Source organism: Rhinolophus hipposideros (assembly GCF_964194185.1).
Source record: "Rhinolophus hipposideros genome assembly, chromosome: 17".
NCBI classification, from domain to species: domain Eukaryota; kingdom Metazoa; phylum Chordata; class Mammalia; order Chiroptera; family Rhinolophidae; genus Rhinolophus; species Rhinolophus hipposideros.
The window spans coordinates 21,726,529-21,747,923 of NC_138063.1; the positions used below are offsets into that span (position 1 = coordinate 21,726,529).

General features: G+C 42.2%; 2 protein-coding genes across 16 annotated transcripts in view; both read left to right on the plus strand.

The window, feature by feature from the left end:
• Positions 1-1,517: 1,517 nt before the first annotated feature.
• IER3IP1 (immediate early response 3 interacting protein 1) lies at positions 1,518-11,250 on the plus strand. Of its 2 annotated transcripts, none has more exons than XM_081078900.1 (3): positions 1,518-1,738; positions 7,404-7,505; positions 8,392-11,250. In XM_081078900.1, the coding sequence occupies exons 1-3, from the start codon at positions 1,648-1,650 to the stop codon at positions 8,445-8,447; spliced, it is 249 nt and encodes an 82-aa protein (XP_080935026.1). In that variant the 5' UTR covers positions 1,518-1,647; the 3' UTR covers positions 8,448-11,250. The 2 variants fall into 2 exon arrangements, with proteins under 2 accessions (XP_080935026.1, XP_080935025.1); XM_081078899.1 differs by having other exon boundaries at positions 1,550-1,738; positions 8,450-11,250.
• Positions 11,251-13,029: 1,779 nt separating this feature from the next.
• HDHD2 (haloacid dehalogenase like hydrolase domain containing 2) overlaps positions 13,030-21,395 on the plus strand; it is a 34,117-nt gene continuing 25,751 nt past the window's right edge. The window contains exons 1-2 of one of the 14 annotated variants that reach the window (XM_081078898.1): positions 13,384-13,854; positions 20,607-20,739. The gene's annotated coding sequence lies outside the window, so the exon portion shown is untranslated. Of the gene's footprint in view, positions 13,329-13,383; positions 13,855-13,947; positions 14,248-18,169; positions 20,740-21,395 lie in introns of those variants that run through there. The other 13 variants (XM_081078894.1, XM_081078895.1, XM_081078896.1 and 10 more) reach the window with 13 other exon arrangements.

The window sequence follows — 21,395 nt, forward strand, 5'->3', positions numbered from 1 at the left end:
AGCTGTACACCAATTAGAGTGGTAAAGACAGATTTTAATCAGTAATATACTCTTGCAATAGGGAAGAGGGTCAAGTGTGAACTGAACTCAACCTTGATTTATAGAGAGGTGACTGGGCATTTTATTTTTAATTAATTAATTAATTTTAAATTAATGTTTATTGGGGTGACAATTGTTAGCAAAGTTACATAGGTTTCAGGTGTACAATTCTGTAATACATCATCTATATATCACATTGTGTGTTCACCACCCAGAGTCAGTTCTCCTTCCATTACCATGTATTTGATCCCTTTTACCCTCATCTACCACTCCCCTCCCGTGACTGGGCATTTTAAAGGGAGAATGAGGGAGTAGAAAGGGAGGTGTGCAGGGGCGTAATTAGGCAAAGTCAGGGAAGTGGAAAATACAAAGGGTAGTCAGTGTACATGTTGTTTAGGCCAGGTGTCTATTAGTTGGCAATTGTCAATGTTAAGATTCTGCCCTCCCACAGAGACCGGGAGACAGAGTTCCTCTCCTTCCCAATGAATACATTTTAAAGTTATGGCCTTCAGGTCCTTAAGAAAGACACACCTGAATTGTAGGAGATACATATGCATGTCAAAAGGACAAAGGAAGGATTCACAACTGTAGGTCTTTCTTAGTAAATGCTCTAAGAAAGGGAGGTCAGGGCCCATTTTCAGGTGTGGCTAGAACGAAGTCAATTCTTTCAGTCAATTCTTTCCGCAGCCTCAAGCTTTCTCAGGCAGGCCCCTTAAAGGGTCTTTGCAGGGACGTGGCTTTGAGCTGTTAGAAACTGTTAGTGTTTAAGTCTTTTAATGTGGGGGTTGGGGAGTGGATGAAATAATGTGTTGAGCATCTATAGTTTTTATAGGCTAAGGTTGAGGCCTAGGCTCAGAGGAGCCTAGTTCGAGTTTGATCAAGGAGAGAATGTTTCTCACTGAGTAATTTTAAGATGTGTTATTTTATTTTACTTTAGTGTTTTAAGTTATTTGCCAAAGCCTCCATTTCTTTATCTGTAAAATAGGAATATTAACATCTCATACAGCTCTTAGGAGCATCTGTGCAGTAGAAGCATAATGCAAGCTTCACGTCATTACAATATCCTCATAGCCACATTTTTCAAAAAGTTGAAACAGGAAAAAATGAACCTTAATTTAATTTATGTACCTACTATATTGGACATATTTTCACATGTAATCAACATTTTTCAGTTGGGCGGGTAAGGAATAAGAGCTGGCGTGTAGACTGGGGCGGGTGAAAACAAGGTCTTAAGCAGGGCAGTGACAGGACCAGATTTGTTGGGATTTATTGGGATCTTTGACGTTCTTGTTTTCGTGCTAAGTCTTTGATACCCGGTGCATTTTACACTTAAAGCACCTCATTTCGGACCCGCCACACTTCCAGCTTCAAGCGGTCGAGAGCCACCCGTGGCTCCCGCACGGGACAGCACAGGGCCAGACAAGCTCAGCACACAAGCCTGGCTGACGTAGGCGGGGGGCGGGTCTTAGCCCGGCGGGGGGCGGAGCTTCTGGGAAAGCTTTTCGGGCCTCACCGGCTCCCGTAGGAGAGCGCCGGCCGCGGCGGCGCCACGTCCCTCGCGGCGGCTGCGGAGGAATCAGTTGCGCCTCCGGCCGGCGCCCAGCCACCATGGCTTTCACCCTGTACTCGCTGCTGCAGGCAGCCCTGCTCTGCGTCAACGCCATCGCCGTGCTGCACGAGGAGCGCTTCCTCAAGAACAGTGAGTGGGGCCGTGGGGCGGGGCCGGGGCGGCGGCGGCGGAGCCCCGGGGCCGGGCTGCGAGGGGGGGCCAGCGGGCGGGGGCCGAGCCGCCCAGGGCTTGGCTCCGGGGGCCTTTGCACGCGGGAGGAAGCCGAGCCACTTTTGTCTCAGCGGGCTTGACTTCCACCGCGGGGTAGAGGTTGTTGCACGGCCGCGCGCTGTGGGGCCCTGGCGCTGGGTCCGGGTGGGGGTGCGGAGATGCGCCCGCCGAGCCCGTGAGCGGCGCGTGTGGGTGGTGACGTGGTGCCCTTCTCTGTGGGCACAGTGAGCGGTCCGGATAGCCGGGTCTGCGTTTCCAGTTACGGCGGGAAGGGCGGAGCTCCTTTGGAGCCTGGGTAGTTGGGAGCGGGAACGGATGGCGGGCCCAGGGGTGCCGGGCTCCGGGGCGCATAGGGGGGAAGCTGTTGGGGTTCTCGCCACCTTCAGCCTCCCCGCGCTCCAGGGAAAGGTTGTTCAGCGCAGATTTGTGGGGGTCCACGACGCGCCGCGACCGCTGTCAGGATCTGAGGATACGCAGATGAAGACCCACGTTACGCCACGCAGGACCTCACGATCCAGCAGCTTCCGTGGCGTCCGGGGCAGGCCGCTTCTCGCCAGACGAGGCGACATTGAGGCAGGGTACTGCTGCGCGACGGGTGTCACTTGTTTCAGTGTGCCACGTTTATCTGTGAATCACGGAAACTCCAACCCACGAGCGAGGTGGATTCGCTTGTTCCTTCAGAAGAGAGGTGCATTGGGCACAGATTGTGTGCCAGGCCCATGACACAAGAGCTGGGGTTACAGAAGGTACCCTGCCCTCCTCAGGGAAATTAACCGAAATGAAACTGAGCAAGTCACAAGAACGAAGGCTGCAGGATATCGTCAAAGAGAAGTGCAGGGAGATCCTAAACCGCGAATCTGTGAAAGCTTCTTGGAGAAGAAGTGTGTCTAACCTGAAATCTGATAAGCGAGTAAATATTAACCAGGTGAAGGTGAAGGGTTGGGAGAAGTAGGGCGGGTAAGGAATATGAGCTGGTGTGTACACTGAGGCGGGTGAAAACAAGGTCTTAAGCAGGGCAGTGACAGGACCAGATTTGTTATTTGCAAGATCCTTCCGGCTACAGTACGGAGAACACATTGGACGGTACAACAGTGGATGTGCGAAGCACCATTCCAAATAGGGCAAGTAGTGGGGTGGGTGTGCCATTAGTTGAGTGAGCATAATAATTAATAACAATAATAACTAATGCTTAACACTGTAGGTCAGGATCTGCATCAAGTGCTTTACGTATATTAACGTGTGTAACCCTGACACAACAACCCTGTGAGACAGATACTGTTTTCACCCCTACTTTACAGATAGGGAACCTGAAGCACAAGAGAGTAGGTAACTTCCAAGATCACACAGCTAGAAAGTGGCAGACCTAGAATTGGAACTTAGACGCTTACTCAAGAGTCCATCTCTTCACCGCTATACAGAAAGTAGAAGAGATCATGGGAGTTGAAGTGTGTCCTTCCCAAAAAGGTATATGGAGGTCCTAACCCTTGGTACCACTGAATGTGACCTTATTTTGAAATGGGGTCTCTGCAGATGTAAGCAAATTTAGATGAGGTCACGCTAGAGTCAGATGGGCCCTAGATCCAATGAAGTGTCTATATAAGGAGACAGAGAAACAGAGACACATGGGGAAGACGGCTGTGTGACAAGAGATACACAGACACATGGGGAAGAAGGCTGTGTGACACGAGGCAGAGATTGGAGTGACGCAGCTACAAGCCAAACAGTGCCACGGATTGCCAGTAACTAGGAGAAGCTAGGAGACAGGCATAGACAAGATTATCCCTTAGAGGCCCCAGAAGGAACTAGTTCTGCCAATAGCTTGCATTCGGAGTTCTGGACTCCAGAACTGTGAGAAGAGTAATTTCCGTTGTGTTAAGCCACGCAATTTGTGCTGCTTTGTTACGGGAGGCCTAGGAAACTGTTACAAATCAGAAGATATTTTAAAGGTAGAAAAGGCAAATTTTTACTGTTTGGACATTGGGAATGAGAAAGAAAGGAAAAAGGCAAAGATCTCTACCGTGTTTCCCCGAAAATAAGACCTAGCCGGACGATCAGCTCTAATGCGTCTTTTGGAGCAAAAATTAATATACAACCCAGTCTTACATTATATTACATTATGTAAGACCCAGTCTCATAGTAAAACAAGACAGGGTCTTATATTAATTTTTGCTCCAAAAGACGCATTAGAGCCGATTGTCCAGCTAGGTCTTATTTTCAGGGAAACACAATACTGGTTTTCTAGCTTAAACAACTGAGTGAGCGGTAGGTAGTACCTTTATTGAGTTACAGAGTACTGGAGGGAAATTGGGAGCTGGATCGTTGGATAAGAAGGTGAAGAGATAATGAAATAAGTTTTGGACATTAGAGTTTGAGATTACATCTGTGAGATAGGCAAGTAGAAATGTGGACTAGTCTGTTGGACTTAAATCTGTAGAACAAAGCAAGAGCCAGAGTGGAGAATGAACTTTGAGTTTGTCAACCACAGATGATAAATGAAACCATGTGAAGAGATGAAATTGCTCAGGGAAAGAAGAGTACAAAGAGAATTGGTGACCAGGACAGTCCTAGAATCTCTTCCAGTATTTAATGTTTAGGTAGAGATGGAAGAGCTGACAGGAGAAATTGATGAGTGAGCATAACAGAGATGGGAAAAATCTAGACGGTGGGGTTTCACAGAAGCCAAGGAGTGTTTAAAGAAGAGAGAGTACAACGGTGGAATGTTCTGAGAAGCTAAGTAAGAGAAGGACTGAAAAGTGTCCTAAGGATTCATGGTAGTAGAGGTGATGTTACAAGAGCAGTTAAAGCAGTGGGTAAAATCCAGATTGGAATGGGTTGAGAAGTCAGTGGAAAGTGATGAAATGAGACAGCAGGATTATCCAGCGTTACCACTAAATTGGAGGAAACGAAGAAAAGGTAGCTGGAAGGGGAAGCTGGGATGTATTTTGTGGTAAATGGGAGAGACTTGTCTCAGCAATGACAACAAGAACTAGACAGGTCTCTTCAACAAGTCAGTGCTGTGGGAAAAAGGGGGAGGGAGTGACCACGAGGCAAACATACAAAATGTAAGAAAGACAAAAAAGGGAGAGAGGGAAATGTAAGGGAGATATACGTATGCAGTGTGTATACCTTGATTGACTCCTGGTTCAAATATATCAACTTTAAAAGACATATGGAGAACATTTGATGAAATTTGAATATGGACTGCATACTGGATAATATTAAGGAATCACTGTAAATTTTGTTAGTGTAATAAAGGTATTATAGTTAGTTAGGAAGTATTCAGAAAAAAGATGAAGCACATATAACAATTATTAAAACTGAGTGTTAGGTACGAGTATGTTTTAAAACTTTCATAATTAAAAGTTAAAAAAAAGAATTACTGCTGACCTTAGAGAAATGAAGAGGATTCTATTTTTCTTTTGAATACTATCAACAACTATATGCCAACATAGTAGATGACTTAGATGAAACGGACAGATTCCCGGGAAGATGCAGATTATTGCACAAAGAATTGGGAAATCTGATTAGACCTATAACGTGTAAAAAAACTGAGTTAATAATTTTAGAACTTCCAACAAAGAAAAGCCCAGACTTCAATGCTGGATTCTACCAAACATGTAAAGAAGGCTTGCTTCATACCAATTCTTTATAGACTCTCCCCCAAATAGGAGGGAGTACTTCCCAACTCATGCCACAAGGCCACTATTAACCTGATATGAAAACCAGACAGAGACATTATGAAAAAAGAAACTGTAGATCAGTATCTCTTATGAATATAGACAAATTCTTAACAAAATACTGGCAAACTAAAGCAAGTGAGATTTACCCCGGGAATGCATAGTTGATTTAACACTCAAATCAATTAATGTAAGAAATCATATTCGTAAAATATAGAAAATCACGTGCTCATCACAGTAAATGAGGAAAAATATTAAGAGTCACCATGTGACCCAGTGATTCCACTCTTAGGTGTAGCCAGAGTAATGAAAACAAACATCCACATATAAGAACACGAATATTCATAACAGCATTATTTATAATAGCTAAAAAGTGGAAACAACCCAAATGTCCATCAATTAACTGATGAATAGCGTAGATGACTTTAGTATATGGTATATCCATACTATGTAATACTATTTGTCAATAAGAAGGAAATAAATATTGATACATGCTACATGGGTGAACCTTAAAATCACGATGCTAAGTGAAGAAGCTCTAGTCATAAAAGACCACATATCATATCATTCCATTCATAGGAAATGTCCAGGATTGGCAATCATAGAAACAAAGCAGATTGGCTGTTGCTTAGTGTTACCGGGTTCTGTGGGGGTGGGAAGTGGTTGCTAATGGGTTCAGGATTTCTTTGGGGGGGTGATAAAAAATGTTCTAAAATTGAGTGGTGATGGTTGCACAACTCTGAACATAATGTTAAACCATTGTATATGTTTAAGTCTGTGAACTCTGTATTAGGTGAATTGTATCTTAATAAAACTGTTTTTTAAAAACCACACATTTAAAAAAAACCACACAGAGTAGTAGTTATTATATCCAGTGCTAATTATGAGTGGTACCAAAAAAACATGAAAAAGCGTATTATAAATAATCAGCTCAGGCTGCCAAAACAAAATATCAGTAAGCAAAGTGAAATCTTGTTTCCTGATACTTGTTTCTTTCATGTATAAAATAAAGACTTGTTCTCTGTCTTCAAGTTTAAGGGTTAACATGTCAGGAATTAATTAAGCCCTGTAGTCATATGAGATTAAAAAAAAATATAGTCATATGAGATACGACAGGTGGACCTGAAATGAGGACGAGAGAAGGACAAATTGTAGAAATGAGGACATGTAAGTCTTTAGAAGAATGTGTAAGGTAATAAAAAAAGAACTAACAGATAAAGGTAAAGAAATAATGATTTGTACTATCAAGAAGATGATATAGAAGAAGGTAAAAGACTCATTTACAGAAAATAAGAGGGATAGTTGGCTAAATCCTCACCTCGGAACTGAGAAATGAAGAATAATGATCAAGGATAAAAAAGGTGTGCCCCTGCTGGCAGGGTCAGGCATGTTCTAAACCAGCCGAGCTGACCAGGTTTAGGTTAAAAATTTCCCCCATGTGATACAGGTAGTGAATCTCAGTCACAATGTCTTTATACTGAGAATTACATTAGGTTTTGTAAATTCTGAATTGAGCCAATTCATTATTCAACTTGACACTGTGCCTTGGTTGGCTGTTTTTTTAGTTCGGACTTGAAAAATGTTTTGTTAGTTTAAAAAAGAAAAAAATCAATTAGGGTGTCATAACGGTCACCTTTACTGAGTTAAATGCCATGGCATAATTTATTAGACTGTAGTTGATTGTATAAAATCAAAGTGGAAATGAAATGAGTTTTTGCTGCTTATCAAAAGTAAAAAATATACTCTAATGTATTTAACTTAGTATTGTTTCTACTTTTAGGTCATATGACTTTATATTTTATGTCTTTAACAAAGGCTCAAGATAATCTTTTAGGACATGACTAATGAGGGAGCAAGGTGAATGCATAATAAATTTTAACACAGCTAATCATCTTTATATTATACAGTTGGTTGGGGAACAGACCAGGGAATTGGCGGATTCGGAGAGGAGCCAGGAATTAAATCTCAGCTAATGAACCTTATCCGATCTGTAAGAACAGTGATGAGAGGTAAGAAGAAAAACTAATAGAGCACTCTTAAGTTGTGTGGTTTGATTTAAGTAGCAAAGCTTTCGAGTGCGAGTACTATCAAATACCATCTTTATAGTGGGATTTCTTTTTTCTCTTTAACAGGGCTTTATTGCTTAAAAGTTATTGGTTTTTTCCAGAGTTTGCCTCTTGTTTCTATCTACGCCAGTTGAGGCGAATGGAATGCTTGGTGGTATAATCTGTTTGTATGTTGCCTCAGAGTTGAAAGACAATGATGTTCTTGCCTTTTGGAAACGCTGTTGCTTCCATGTACTAGTAAAGCCCTTTAGAGTCCTATAAGGCTTTCAAGAGAAGAATAAATGTCCCATATCTGCTATTGTATTAGAAAATATTTTAGAGCAATTCAAGAAAGAAGAGTTCAAACCTTTTCTTTAAAACCATTAAAACTAGGGTCTCTCTCTCTCTCTGTCTCTCTGTGTCTCTGCCTCTTTTTAGCTGCTTTAATCACAACTTTGGATAGAATGATAAGTTCATTCTTACTTTAATGATGAAGCTACGGAATCTTCTTTGCACTGTATTTCTAATGTCATGTGTCCCTGGCAGCCATAAGGATCTGCCTGAGTCCATCGTGTTTCTGCGCTCCCAGAGTAACACTGGCACTATCCACAGCTGTTTTCGTGTTGATCTAGTTGTGCCGATGTGATCCTTATCCCCCATCACACAAGCCCTCTTTAAAATAAGTTTTGGGTTGTGTGATCCAGTGCATGTTTGAATGCTCCTGTTACAAGTGTTTGCAACATGATCATGATGATAGATTGTTGGGTATTTCCATCCTTCCAGGATGCTAGTGACTTCGTTTTCTCCTGATATTTTCTTTCTGGTAACAAACTATTTTTTTTCTTTGCAGTGCCATTGATAATAGTAAACTCAATTGTAATTGTATTACTTTTACTATTTGGGTAAAGATCATTGCAGAAATGGAGACTCAGAAGAAGAGATGCCAGCAGAAGTTACTACTTCGATCTTTATTGGAATATGTGTATCCTAGCTGGCTGTCGTTGGACTTCACAAAAAATATAAACCTGACAATAAAACCAGAGTCCCTATTTATCTGATTTTTTTAAATGTTGAACTTTCAGTTTCATTATAAAAAGATCAGATCATGAGGCAGTAACTATCCAGGATTGGAATACATTTGATTGCTGACTGTTAATAAAAGTTCATGGTATGCTAAAGATTGTTCAAAGGGTATAGGACTGTCACTTCTGTGTTTTTAGAGCTTTTTCTCACGTCTCAGGGATGAATTTTTTTTCAAAGTTTTGAAATTCCTTGTAACTTAGCTATGATGTGAGTGACTATCCTCCTATATAAAATTTAAAGGGTTTTTAAAAAGTAACTACATATAAAATGAGAAGTAGGTAATTTGGATAATTTTATTTTGAACTCTTTGGATAAATATTTTGTCTATATATTGTCTTGGCTATGAAAAATTCAAATTTACAGTAACTGGAGGAGCAATACTCTCTGATTTCAGGGAGAATTCTAAATTTTTAAGTCAGATAATCACATGATGATTATGTTTTTGTTTTAAGTTGTTTTCATGCATTTGTTATTTTATTAATTAGCCTGAATGATGAGACCAGATCAGTATCTACATATTTTCATTAGTAGAAAAATCTGTGTAGATAAGCCCTTTTTACAATGATGACTTATTTTTAAAAATCAGCATAAATATTGGCCTGCAAGATCAATCCTAAACAATCATAATGAAACTGCTATGTAAGACGACTTTATTGTGAAGCATTTACCTCTCCCAAAATTATCACATGTTTCAGTTTCTTGGAGTAACAACGTTAAGGGGTGTGATTCTGAATTCCTCATTCTGTCTGTCAATAGGGCATTCATGCTGGATAAGTTGATTTTTGTTTTGTTTTTATGTCTTAGACCATCCCACATTTGCTTATCCCATAATGCAGTTCTTTTGCAGAAAGATTAAAACTGTGTAAATGTTTTTTCTGGTAATTATCAATTATATTGTAATGGGGGGGTGGAGTGGCATCTTTGTTTATAGGAGAACATTTGTAAATAAAATTAATTTTCCAAGTCAATCACTTGTTTTTGTACCTTAGAATGTACCTGTCAGTGTTCATGAAATTCTCATTTTGTGTGTAATACTTCTTATGTATGTTCTGTGCTATAAAATCACTGAGCACAGATTTAACGAAAGTAAACATTCACAAGCCATTTTTTCTTCAATGAATTGACTTGCTGACATACATCAAGAAAACTCGTAAGCAACTTTTATTCTATGACTTAAGTTACTTCTAAAACTTTGGAGCAGGTATTGAATGCCTGTTGGCCATCCCTGAGTTAGAGATGGATTATCTCTGGGTGGCAACTTGCAACTTGAGCCAAAGAAATGGACCAGGGATTCGTAGTTACCCTGTTTCCCCCAAAATAAGACGTAGCTGGACAATCAGCTCTAATGCGTCTTTTGGAACAAAAATTAATATAAGACCTGGTCTTATAGTAAAATAATTTTTAAAATAATAAAATAAATTTTTTAAAATACTGATTTTTGCTCCAAGACTCATTAGAGCTAGTTGTCCGGCCAGGTCTTATTTTCAGAGAAACACGGTAATTACTTGGCTCATGTGGGTAATATATTTGGCATTTAGAGGCAGTGCTCTTAACAAAGCACTGATGCATGAGTCTTGAGTTTCAGCCACTGAGCAGATTCAAAAGCAGTTAATTGAGGGCACTCCCATTTCTCCATAGGCTCTGAGCCATACAGAACTTTAAAAAAAAGAAAGACGTTGTCTTGGTGCCATTTTCTTATAAGACATTACAGCACACGTTCATGCTCATTTCGTGTCAGGATACTGTCCAAGCTCACAGTCCACTGGAGAGCAGTCATAGCAGGGCAGCATCAGAGTATTTTGTAGCCGAGCAGTTCTGAGAAAAGTGAAGCACTGAACATCAAAATAGGTCATCTCTGGAGGCCACTTACACATTTCTGGCTTTCATGTGCCTCAAAGGAGGTCTGCAAGCTCTCACAGGTTAACCCTGGTGTCCCCAGAGCAGTTGTGATTTGGTGACCATAGTATTTTAGTAGACAGTACCTTAAGGCCCAGTTGCCTGCACACATCCTTCCCCTTAGTCATTCACAGGATTAACAATTTGTGATCCTTCTGGACACCAAGTATCCATGATAGTTGTCCTATGTGTACTGACCCTGCATCCATATGCCTATGACCTGTCGTGAAGCATCTTGGCTCTAGTCTATAAATATTAACCAAACTCATACGCTAATCCTTGAGTACAGTGGTTTTCAAATTTTGTTAATAGCAGAACCTCTGTTATAGTTTAAATAGTTGTTACTCAAAGGAGTAATAACAGCACTATAATGCTGCAGTATCTAAAACGGGTAAGAGCAGTTCCATTTATTTTCAGTTGAAGCAATGATGGGGCCCAAAGTCCCACTAGTCAGCCTCCACCTTACTCTTCTTGTCCAGCTTCCTAAGGCACTACCACAAAACCCTGTTTTCAAAACCAGTTAAAAAGTATGTCTTAAAAATCCTAGCTTTAGATAGAGTAAGGCAAGATCTGTGCTCTATAGGTATACGTTATCATTTATGCATGTATATGTATGTACTCGTGAAATGACTTGAGAGAAAGCAATGTATTTGAGTAAAAAGTAGGAATCATATGTCTAATATGCCAAGCAGAACCTTTTTATCAAATGAATAAACTTCCTAAGACCTCAGTTGTTTTTGGTCGCTTCATCTGTAAAATTGGTAACTTTCAGAAGTCTGTTCTTTTCCAGGTTCTAGATGTACCTGAACCAAAGAGATGTTCTAAAGTAAAATGTTTTTGATGAATCACTTTCTCATTGACTTACACAGTTATTACCAATAATAAAATTTTGATACCAAGCAAAATGGAATTGTTTTTTGCTAAAATTTTCCTTGGCCCGATTGGTCACGAGATGTCAGATATTGTGAAAATATTCTGTGCAAGAACCTGGGACACGTAGTGGGCAATGCCCAAGGGTATTAAATGATCAAGATAAGTTTTGAAATCCTGCTTTTTTTCAGTTCTGATACTGCGTTCTTTTCTTTCCCAAATCAGCCCCTCCCTTTTGAGGTTCCATCCCTAATGTGCTCATTTTGCTGCTTGGCAAGCAAAGCCTTTTGAGTCTTTTGATGAGGAGGAAGACATCCGTCCTCTTGCATTATTCCACACCATAGTGAATGACACAAAACCATCTATTATACTACCCAGTTGCCCAAACCTGTAACCTGTTATCTTGATGCCTTCTCTCCCTTACCCTCAATCTAATCTCACCAAGTTCTGGCTTATTTCACTTTAAAAGTGCTTGCATTTTTTTTTTTTTTGGCTTTGTTGCCATACCGTTTTAGCATCTCTCTTGTAACCCTGCAAGTAGCTGCTTATCTTGTCTCACATACATTTTGGCACCTCTCCCATCCGCTCTCCACAGTGCAGCCAGAGTAAGCATTTAGAAAAAATGCATGTCTTAATAGTACTCATTTGCTTAAAACCCTTCCGTGGTTTAATCTGGTCAAAAACAGGCTCCTAGCTCTGAAGGGGAAACTTGGCACAGGTTCCTTTTCCTTCAGCCAAGTAGACCCTCCCAGAGAACTTAGACTTAAATTTGAATAAGACAAAAACAACCTCCAGGCCCAGTGGAACGGAAAAGCAGAGGGTCCTTAGTCCGGGGAACAGAAGGTTATAGCTTGCAACACGGCTGACTGCAGCACTGGACAGAGGGGATGTTGGATAGTGTTCAAGCAGCGTGAGTCTCCAGTCAAGGGCAGAGCAGCAGTTTTGTCAAAGGTTTCCATATGTGTAAATCAGGATGTGTATCCTCTTATGTCAGATTGCTCCAAAAAGTGTTTTCGTTTAGTCCTTTTCATAGGCAGTGCTTAAGATGACCATCTCTGTACTCAAGTAGTTTAATTTGGGAGACAAGTGAAGGCGAGACTCCCAACGTGTGTGGGAGGGAAGCAGTGAGGAGGGGGTTCTCCGTATCCCAAGATACGGCTTCCCTTTAGATGACAGGCAAAGCCTGTGGTAGCACTCGAATGAGAGGCAGGGTGGGTGGGGAAGGTTTTGGGGTACCTGCTGCAGGAAAAGAGGTACGCCACCAGAGGTGGTGGTTAATAGTGAGTACCAGATGCTATTCAAGAAGCAAAGCAGGAAATGACCTCAGAGATTGGGTGTTTGCAGGAAAGTAAGTAGGAGATAACTTCTGAGTTACCTCTCGAGAATGGGGAAGTGGAGAGAGGGAGGGTTGCAGCAAAGAAATACAAATTGGTTCATCCATGGTGCCGTGGAATGTGACACAGCTCCAGAGCAAAGGCAGAGGGTTTTTTTCGTCTTGCATCTGCGCCTAGCAGGCGGCGCCCCTGATGAAGTAGATCTCACGAACTCGTTCTCCTCGATGGTGGTAGAAGCGAATACTAGACCCTGTAGAGTACGTCCGAGTCTGGGAGGGAACCCTGGGCGGATGGGGCGGAGATGCACGGGGAGAGGCGGCCCTTCCGGTGCGGTCCCGGGCCCAGCTTCCGGCGTCAACCTGGCAGCTGCCCGGGCGTGCTGGGGCCGCTGCGAGCTCGGTGCCGCCCGCGCAGCGGTGCGGACTTTCCCCTTGGCGGGGCCTCGGCTGAGGACGGCGTGCGGAGCGGGGTGAGGAGCCGTTCTGGCGCTGGCGACCGCCCGCCTGTCGGAGGCTGCATTTCTTTGTGAGAGGGCTCGGGCACTGACTGTTTCCGTCCCCGGGCCACCCCCTCCCGGGAGCAGGACCAACCGCGCGCCTGCTCGGTGAGGACGGCCCCACCCCTCCTGCCGACGGCGCCCTCTAGGCCGCGGCGCTACCACGCGTGCGCGGAGCGGGGCCCTGGGCGCGCTCGGGTGCTGGTCGCCCGCGGCGGGTCGCGACTCCGAGGTTTTGGTGGTTCTTCGGGACGTGCCCTGGGACGGTGTTTCGAAGCTGGCGTCCCTCGCGGCCCGTCTGGCGTTTGCCAGGCCCTGGAACTTGGGCTGGGACCCGTCCTGAGGCCCCTTCCCACCCGGGGGATGGCGGGCATCGCTGTTGCGTCAGTGCGGACGGATTCTGGTTCTCGGATCCTTCTAGCGACCGAGACCTGGTCCCTGAGCTCACTGAAGCCAGGAGTGTACTGAGCGCTGACCAGTGCAGTGGAAAGGGCAGCAGCGCGCCTTCCTCTCCGTGCCTCGCATTGGGGCAGGGGTGCGTGCACGGAGGGAGCCGCCCAGCCCTGCGAGGACAGGACCTGGCCTCGGGGACGCCGGAGGAAATGATGCGCCTCCGAGACCCGCGGATACAGGAGTTAGGCGGGGGCAGGGGGAGGGGCGTGGGGTTCAGGGAGCACAGATGAGGCCCCACCGGAGGCCGGCGACGGGGGGAGAAGCGTGGGAGTGGGGGCCGTGCTGCGGGGGTGCAGGCGAGGGAGGGGGCGGTGAGCCGGGCTCCGAACCCGTGTTCCTCGTGCAGACTTCATCCTGAACCGCTTTTAACTGAGCAGTAGCTGAACAAGAACCATTTATTGAGTGCGCATAGGAGTTCCAGACGTTCCCACCAACAGAGAATTTTTACTTCCCAGGAAGTCCAGGAGGCATGTTCTGAACAGCCCCCACCTCCCAGGAGATTTTTATTGAAATCTCTTGTTTTAAATACTTATGCAAGTTTTCAGAGTACGCCACAGTGGAGCCTTATTTTGGTGTAAGCTGTTTTCTCAAGTCGTGAAGTTACGCTAATGCTTTAGGACATTGCATCGTGTCTGTCCTGTGACTTTTGCAGCCCTTGCACACCCATCATGGCCTCTCCCCTCCTTCCCCCCCGCCCGACCCCCCCACCACATACATAATCCAGCCCTTCTGTGTGGGGAACACTGTTCACAATACACGTATTATTTTCTTCACTCCTACCAACCGTTAGAGGTGGGTGTTAGTCTCTCTAGCAGTGAAGAAACCGAGGTGACAGGTTAAGAAAATTGCCCGAGTTCGCGCAGCTGGTGAGCCGAGGTTCAAATGCAGGCCTGTGTGCAACGCCTTAGTTCTTGTCCTTCACCACTGCGTTTCAGGGAATGGGTTGGGGGCTGGACATAGAAGATTCAAAGCAGAGAGGACATTGAAGAAGTTGTCGAACTGGGCTAGATGACAGGTGGTGATTCCAAAACTGCATTTTAGTAACGAGAGGAGAGTGGATGCAAGACTGTAAAGGACATCGAACTGACATGGTTTGGCAGTTGGCCCGATGGGGGAGGAGTGGGAGGCCTGGTGGGTACCTCTGGATTGGTGGTGCTGCCTGCCATCCACTTGTAAGGATCTCGGGAGAAAGCAGTTTCCAGGGCAGCAAGAGCTTGGTGGACTGAGATGCCCCTGGAATAGGCGAGGGAAGATGTTCTCTGAAGTATCTTTCAACAGTTCATTTTAGGATGAGAGAGGATTTGCTTTGCATTGACTGTCTACCAGTATCCATTGTTTATGACTCATCTACGGTATAGCCCACATAACTTGTTCAAACTGTGGGAGATGCTGGGGCATCCATCCAAGATGGACTGCCTTTGAAGCTTTTACAGTTTTTCTGGGGGGTGATATTAATATTTTGCAATTACAGGGTTTTTTTTGGAAAAAAATATGTTTTGTAATTTTGAAGAGCTTTTTTTTTCCCTTTTTTATTGAGATATATTTGACCTATACTAGTTTCAGGTATACAACATAATGATCTGATATTTGTGTCCATTGGGAAATGAGCACCATGATAGGTCTAATTAACTTATGTCACCATACATAGTTACAAAACATTCTTTTCTTATGACAAGAACTTTGAAAATCTACTCTTAGCAACTTCCACATATGTAATACAGTATATTAACTTAGTCAACATGCTTTTGGTCCCCTTTACCCATTTCTCCCACCAACCACCCCCCTTCTCTGACTACCAATCTGTTCTCTGTATCTAACAACTTAGGGTTTTATTTTTTTTTTTAGCTTCCACCTATAATAAGAGAGATCATAAGTGTGATACAGTTACATTTGATCAAATACTAACTTGTAGTTCACGTACCATAACGTGTTAGACAAGAAAAGAGCATGGCAGAAGTGGTCAGGACGTGTCATGGGGGGCCAACTGAAGAAGTACATTTGAGATGTGAGTGGGGCACCTCCATTGTTCTAGGCCTCAGTTTGTCACTCTTAGGTATGTAATGCTCCAGCAGAACATCTCAGAGTTTAAATGAAAGCAGCAACACAGGCTTTTTAAAAGCTTGGGTAACATTAAGCTTCTGTGAATGCTTCAGTAAGAATTAAAATTATCGATGTTTATTATGACCTTTCACTGGCTCTAGTTGGACAGTTGTTTTTAAAACAGTACATTCCTTTTGTTGTTTTTCAAGTCTTGTTTATATTTTGTTAAGCCTTCAGAGTTAGTGTTTTTTATTGAATATTAGATGTCTCTCACAAAAGTAAGGTTTTGAGAGAAGCAATTGTAGGTTTCTCTATGTAAAAATAGAATGCTTTGTCTTCATTTTGTGTAGCCTTATTTTTTGTGAAGTGTACGTATTTTAGTTAAAGAATCCTTTACCTGTTACACCTCCAAATATAGTCTCTAGGAAGAATTTGGTCTGTTAACAAATCATTTTCCCTCTCAGGCAGGTAATAGTTGATGCTATTGTTGATGGAATCCTCCATTTCAAGGTCACAATAAAGTTCAGAAATAGAATAACATGAGAACTGTTACAAAACAGAGGCTTTTGCAATTTAACCTTGATTAACCAAAACTTTTAATACTGTTTTTTGCCTCTGCACTCTTCCCCCCACCTCCAGCAGGTATATTATAAAAGACAAACGGGAAGGGGACTTCTCACTTTGTGAGGGGTATAAATTTCTAACTAGTACATTGTTTTGTACACCAGAAACTAATTTAAAAAAAGAAAAATAGAATAAGTATTTTATAACTGGAAAAAAAAAAGACAAACAGAACCAGGGATTTATTTAAAAATCAAAGTGTTTGGGGGATGGAGGTTGTTCTATGAGAAATGACTGTCTAAAATATAACAAGACTAATTTTTATTATGAAATACGTCATCTACACAGAGTATAGAAAGCACATATGTACATTTTTAATAATTTTAATAAAATAAAAAAACATACTCATTGTCTAGGTCAAGAGGATTTTAGAGTCTCCCTTTTTATTCTCCCAGTTTGCATCTCATTCCTATCCTCTTGAAGAATCACTATTCCGACCCTTGGGAATCATTCTCTTGCTTCTCTTTGACGTTTTATTACCTATACATGCATCCCTATGTCTGAATGCTGTAATATGAAACCATACTGTCTGTAGTCTCTTGTGACTTGCTTCTTTCACTCTATAGTAGATTTCTGCGAGTTATCTAGGATGGTGTGTATAACTAGTTCATTCATTTCCACTGCCTTTTGTGTTCTATGCATGAATATACCACAATTTATATTCTCATCCTGCTATTATTGAGGGACATTTGTATTGTTTCCAGTTTCTGGTTATTCCAAGCAGTTCTGCTGTGGACATTTTTGTTCATGTCCAATGGTACAGTGTGAAAGAATCTCTTGGATATAATACCTAGGAATGGAATTGCTGGGTTGTAGAGCATGGTGACTCCAAACTGGTTTCCATAATGATCATACTGATTTATTCTCTCACTAGCAGTTGGGCGTTCCTGTTGAAAACCTTTGATATTTTCAGACTTAAATTTTGCCAATGTGTTGGTTATTGCAGTGATCTCATTCTGCTTTAAATTTGCATTTTCCTGATTACCAGTGAGTTTTGAACAGCTTCATTTGTTTATTTGTGATTCAGATTTGCTCTGTTGTAAAGGATATGTTGAGAGCCTGTGCTAGTTTTCTACTGGATTGTTTGTCTTAATACTTATAGTTTATATTTCCTGGATTCTGGTCCTTTCTCACATGTGTTGGAAATTTGTTTTTCATTCTATATATTTTTACTCTCTGTCTTTCTAGTACTTTTAAAATATAGTTGAATTGATCTGTCTTTTTCTTTTTGGTTTGTGCTTTTTATATCTTGTTTAAGAGAGTCATTCCTATCTTCCAGTCATGAAGATATTCTCCCATCAAAAAGTTTTACTGCTTTGCCTTAAACATGTGGTTGTTTAATCTACCTGGAAAAAAAAATGTGTATGGTGTGATATGGGAGTCCAATTTCATTTTTTTCTCCTATGGACATTCACTTGTTCTATAGCATTATTTTATTGACCTCTTGATTCTTTCTTCACTGATCTGAAACACTAGCTCTGTCATGTATCAAGGTTCTACATGTTGGGGTGGGAGGGTCTTTTCCTGGCTTCTCTCTTTTGTTCCATTGATCAGTCTGCCTCTTTATATGCTCTTTATATGCTAATACCACAACATCTTAATTAATTACAAGTCCTCATTAATCAGTATGAAACTCACGTTTAGCTTAATGTCTATACCATGGATAGACGCAGACGTATGTGGGGGTGCATGCTTATAGTACTTTATTTGCTCTGTCTACTGAGAGGACCTGGGGAGAATGACATCCAGGAGCAGCGAGCACTCCCAGTGCCCAGGTCTTGGTTTCTAAGTTCTGGAATAAAGTTTCCTTGGAGAAATGGCTGATTCCAGTGCTGGGGCAGGGAAAATGCAAGAAGAGTCTGGAGCATCTTGTAGTTCCAGAAGGCAAGGAGATACTCACAAAAAGACTGAATAAATAAATGGAGAAGAGACAAATCTTCCTTACGGAGGAATTCCAAATAATACGAAGGTACTCCCCTGACGAGGAGGTAGAGCTTAATTCCTCTCTGCCTTCTGTAGTGACTCGCTTCCAAAGAATAAAATATGGAAAGGGAAAAATAATAACTGTGGAGAAACCTGACCAACACCATAATTTATTTAACTAGCCTCTGTCGATGCTCATTTAGATTGTACTAATCTTTTTTCTATTTGAATTTAGCAATAAGTTGGAAAAAAAATGCAACAGAACCAAGTTGGATTTGGGCAGGGTTGGTTCAACATTAATTGACCACATTAACAACTTAAAGGGGGAAAATAGGACCATCTTATTGGACATGGAAAGAATAGTAGGTAAAATCCAATAGCCATTTATGGCAAAAATTCTTAGCAAACTAGTACTAGAAGAGAACTTACTTAACAGGCTAAAATATCTACAAAGAATCCTACAGCGAACACACATAATGGTTAAATATTAAAAGCATTCCCTTTAAAATCAGGAACAAAATAAGGATGCATGCTATCACTACTTCTATTTAATTATAATGGAATTTCTAACCAGAGTATTAAAACAGGAAAAGAAAATAAGAGAGAGAAAGCTTGGAAAGAAACAAATTGTCATTTGCAGTTGATAATTATTGTCTACATAGAAAACCCAAGAGAATCTACAGGCTAATTATTAGAATAAATAAGAAAGTTTAGAATGGTTAAGGATATAAGACAAAACACCTGTTATATGTTAGCACATCAACACAAAACTGTTAGGAAAAGTAATTTAAAATAAAAGACCATTTACTGTCGCAATGATAGGGATATGTCTACAAATGTATGGAAGACATTTTTAAGTAGATATTTATAAAACTTTATATAAGAAAACTTAAATAAATGGAGAGATGTGCCATATAGCTGAATAGGAAGATGCAGTATAATAATTACCTCAGTTCTCCTAATATTGCTCTATAGATTCAATGCAATTCTAGTCAGAATCCCAAAAGATGGGTTTTGTTTTTTTTTTTGATGGAAAATTACACACATCAGCAGGTTCAGGGCTTTTGGTAATGGTAGTGGTCTGAGTTCCAAACTTATTCTGTGTGTATTCTAGTATTGAGCGGATGAGTAAATATAAAATATAGCGTTGAGGTTTAAGAAATCATAGTTCTCAAATGGGAGAAAGCTATGAATGTGGAATGAGAAGAGAGGAAGAACATCTGTTTGAATCGGAGATGTTATGAATTCATGATTTAAAAAATATATACATTTCTTAGCAGCGCAGTTCTTTTTGTCCTTTGAATATATCCTATTGGAGGAGGAGTCAGAGTACACTGTGCAAAAGTTGTCTTAGCTAGGTTAGTTTGTTTCTGTTTGTATTTCATTTTAGGGCTGACTTAATTTAAATTTGAATACATAAATCATTAACATGTTTCAAAGTCAAAACTAAAAGCATGGGCAAATTAGTAACTTCTCAGTACCTGAATTTCCTCATCTGGGAAGGCTTTCTTAGAAGTTTCATTCAAGTGTTAAAGAACACAGAGCACTTAGTGAGGTAGAAAACACAGCGTCCAATACATGTGAGCTGTTCTGACTTGTCTCCTTTCTCAGTGGACTCCTCCCACTTGCTTCTCTTGCTCCTTGCTTTTCCTGGTCTGTGATCCCAGGCCGTACATTGTGAGGAGCAGACAGGTAACTGTCTGATGAGTGGGAAGGAAGAGGACTCATATCTTTTGTGTTCCTACTATGTGCTTATTGCTGCTAGGCATTCTCCTGAACCCACTGAACCCTCACAGCCCAGCAAGGTAGTGACTATTATTCTTCCCCTTTACCGATGAGGAAATGGAGGCTTAAGAGAATAAAAGCACTTGCCCAAGGTCACTCAACTGACCCTGACCTTTACCACGTGGCTCCAGTTCCCCGACCTTCTGCAGCTCCCTCACTTAGGTGGGGAAGCCCCTCGTTGGGTCTGGGGAGCATGTATAGGAAAGAGCAGGCCTGGGGCCCTCCTGGCTGAAGGGTTCCCTGGGTCCAGCAGGAGCATTCTCTCTGTCTCCCTTCCTCTCCCTTCCTCCCTGGCCCAGGCCGTGCTGTCAGTGCTGTCCTGTGGGAAATGCAGTTCTCTCCAGTATGCCCAGTTGCATGTCCACTGTGCATGCTGAGCAGCGGCTAGCACTTGCCAGCGATTGACTTCAGTTCTAGGGCTCTCTGTGGGTTTATTTATTTTTATATTTATACCTTGTGTGCAGAGATGGCTGATTTGAAGTGGAAGCAGGTTGTGGGGAAATGGGAGGAGCTAAAAACTGGAAGCTGGAAGGGAATTCAGGGATCATCTTTGCCTCCTAAAAGGAATGCGCCTAAGAGAGAACAACATGTAAAGGATAACATTGGACAATCTAGAGTATTCCTGGCAGCTCTGCGAGATAGATCAGCAGGGATTGGCCGGCCCACGTTGAAGAGGGGGAAAATCAAGGCTCTGGGGGTAACGTGATACATTGATTGTTTTCAGCCCCGGTCTCCCGCCTGTAGGCAATTGAAAAAGATTGAGGCTTCACCTTGCTTCCCTGCCCCACATATTGAGGAGTGACTTCGGATCAGAAAGGGGAAGGTACTTGGCCAAGGTCACACAAGGAATTGGAGGCAGAACCAGGCCCACCACCTGGGCCTGTGATTGCCAGTCCCAGGCTCTCACGATTGCATCTCATAGGGAGCCAGCTGGGAGGGTCCCAAGATAAGATGGCCATAAACCAATGGAAAGCTCTACCCATAGTCTCCACAGATTCTTGGTAATTGCCTAGTTACATCTCCCCAGGTTCTTTCCTCTTTCCCTCCGCTTCTCACTTTAAAAGAGATGGCTCCTTCAGCTCTTGTCACATCAGGGCTTGACACATTATAAGTGTTCAGTAAACACTTGCCCTATGAAGATACAAATGAATAGGGCAACTTGGCAACCTCCTGTAAGGGTGCAAACGAGCACACACCCTCAGACTCGGCAAGACCCTAGAGAAATGTTTGCACCCATGTCCGCTGGCAGAGATGTTCAAAGAGGCACTTTTCGTTAAAATGTGCAAAACAACTTCAATGTTCGTGGTCAGGAGAACAGATAAATTGCATATCCATACAATGGAACACCATACA

What these genes read in the sequence shown, in the direction of transcription:
- IER3IP1 (XM_081078899.1), top strand. Translation starts at nt 1,648, where the DNA reads ATGGCTTTCACCCTGTACTCGCTGCTGCAGGCAGCCCTGCTCTGCGTC. An exon ending in GGAGCGCTTCCTCAAGAACA is followed by an intron (nt 1,739 to 7,403) that starts GTGAGTGGGGCC and finishes TATATTATACAG; the next exon opens with TTGGTTGGGGAACAGACCAG. An exon ending in TGTAAGAACAGTGATGAGAG is followed by an intron (nt 7,506 to 8,449) that starts GTAAGAAGAAAA and finishes ATTTGGGTAAAG; the next exon opens with ATCATTGCAGAAATGGAGAC.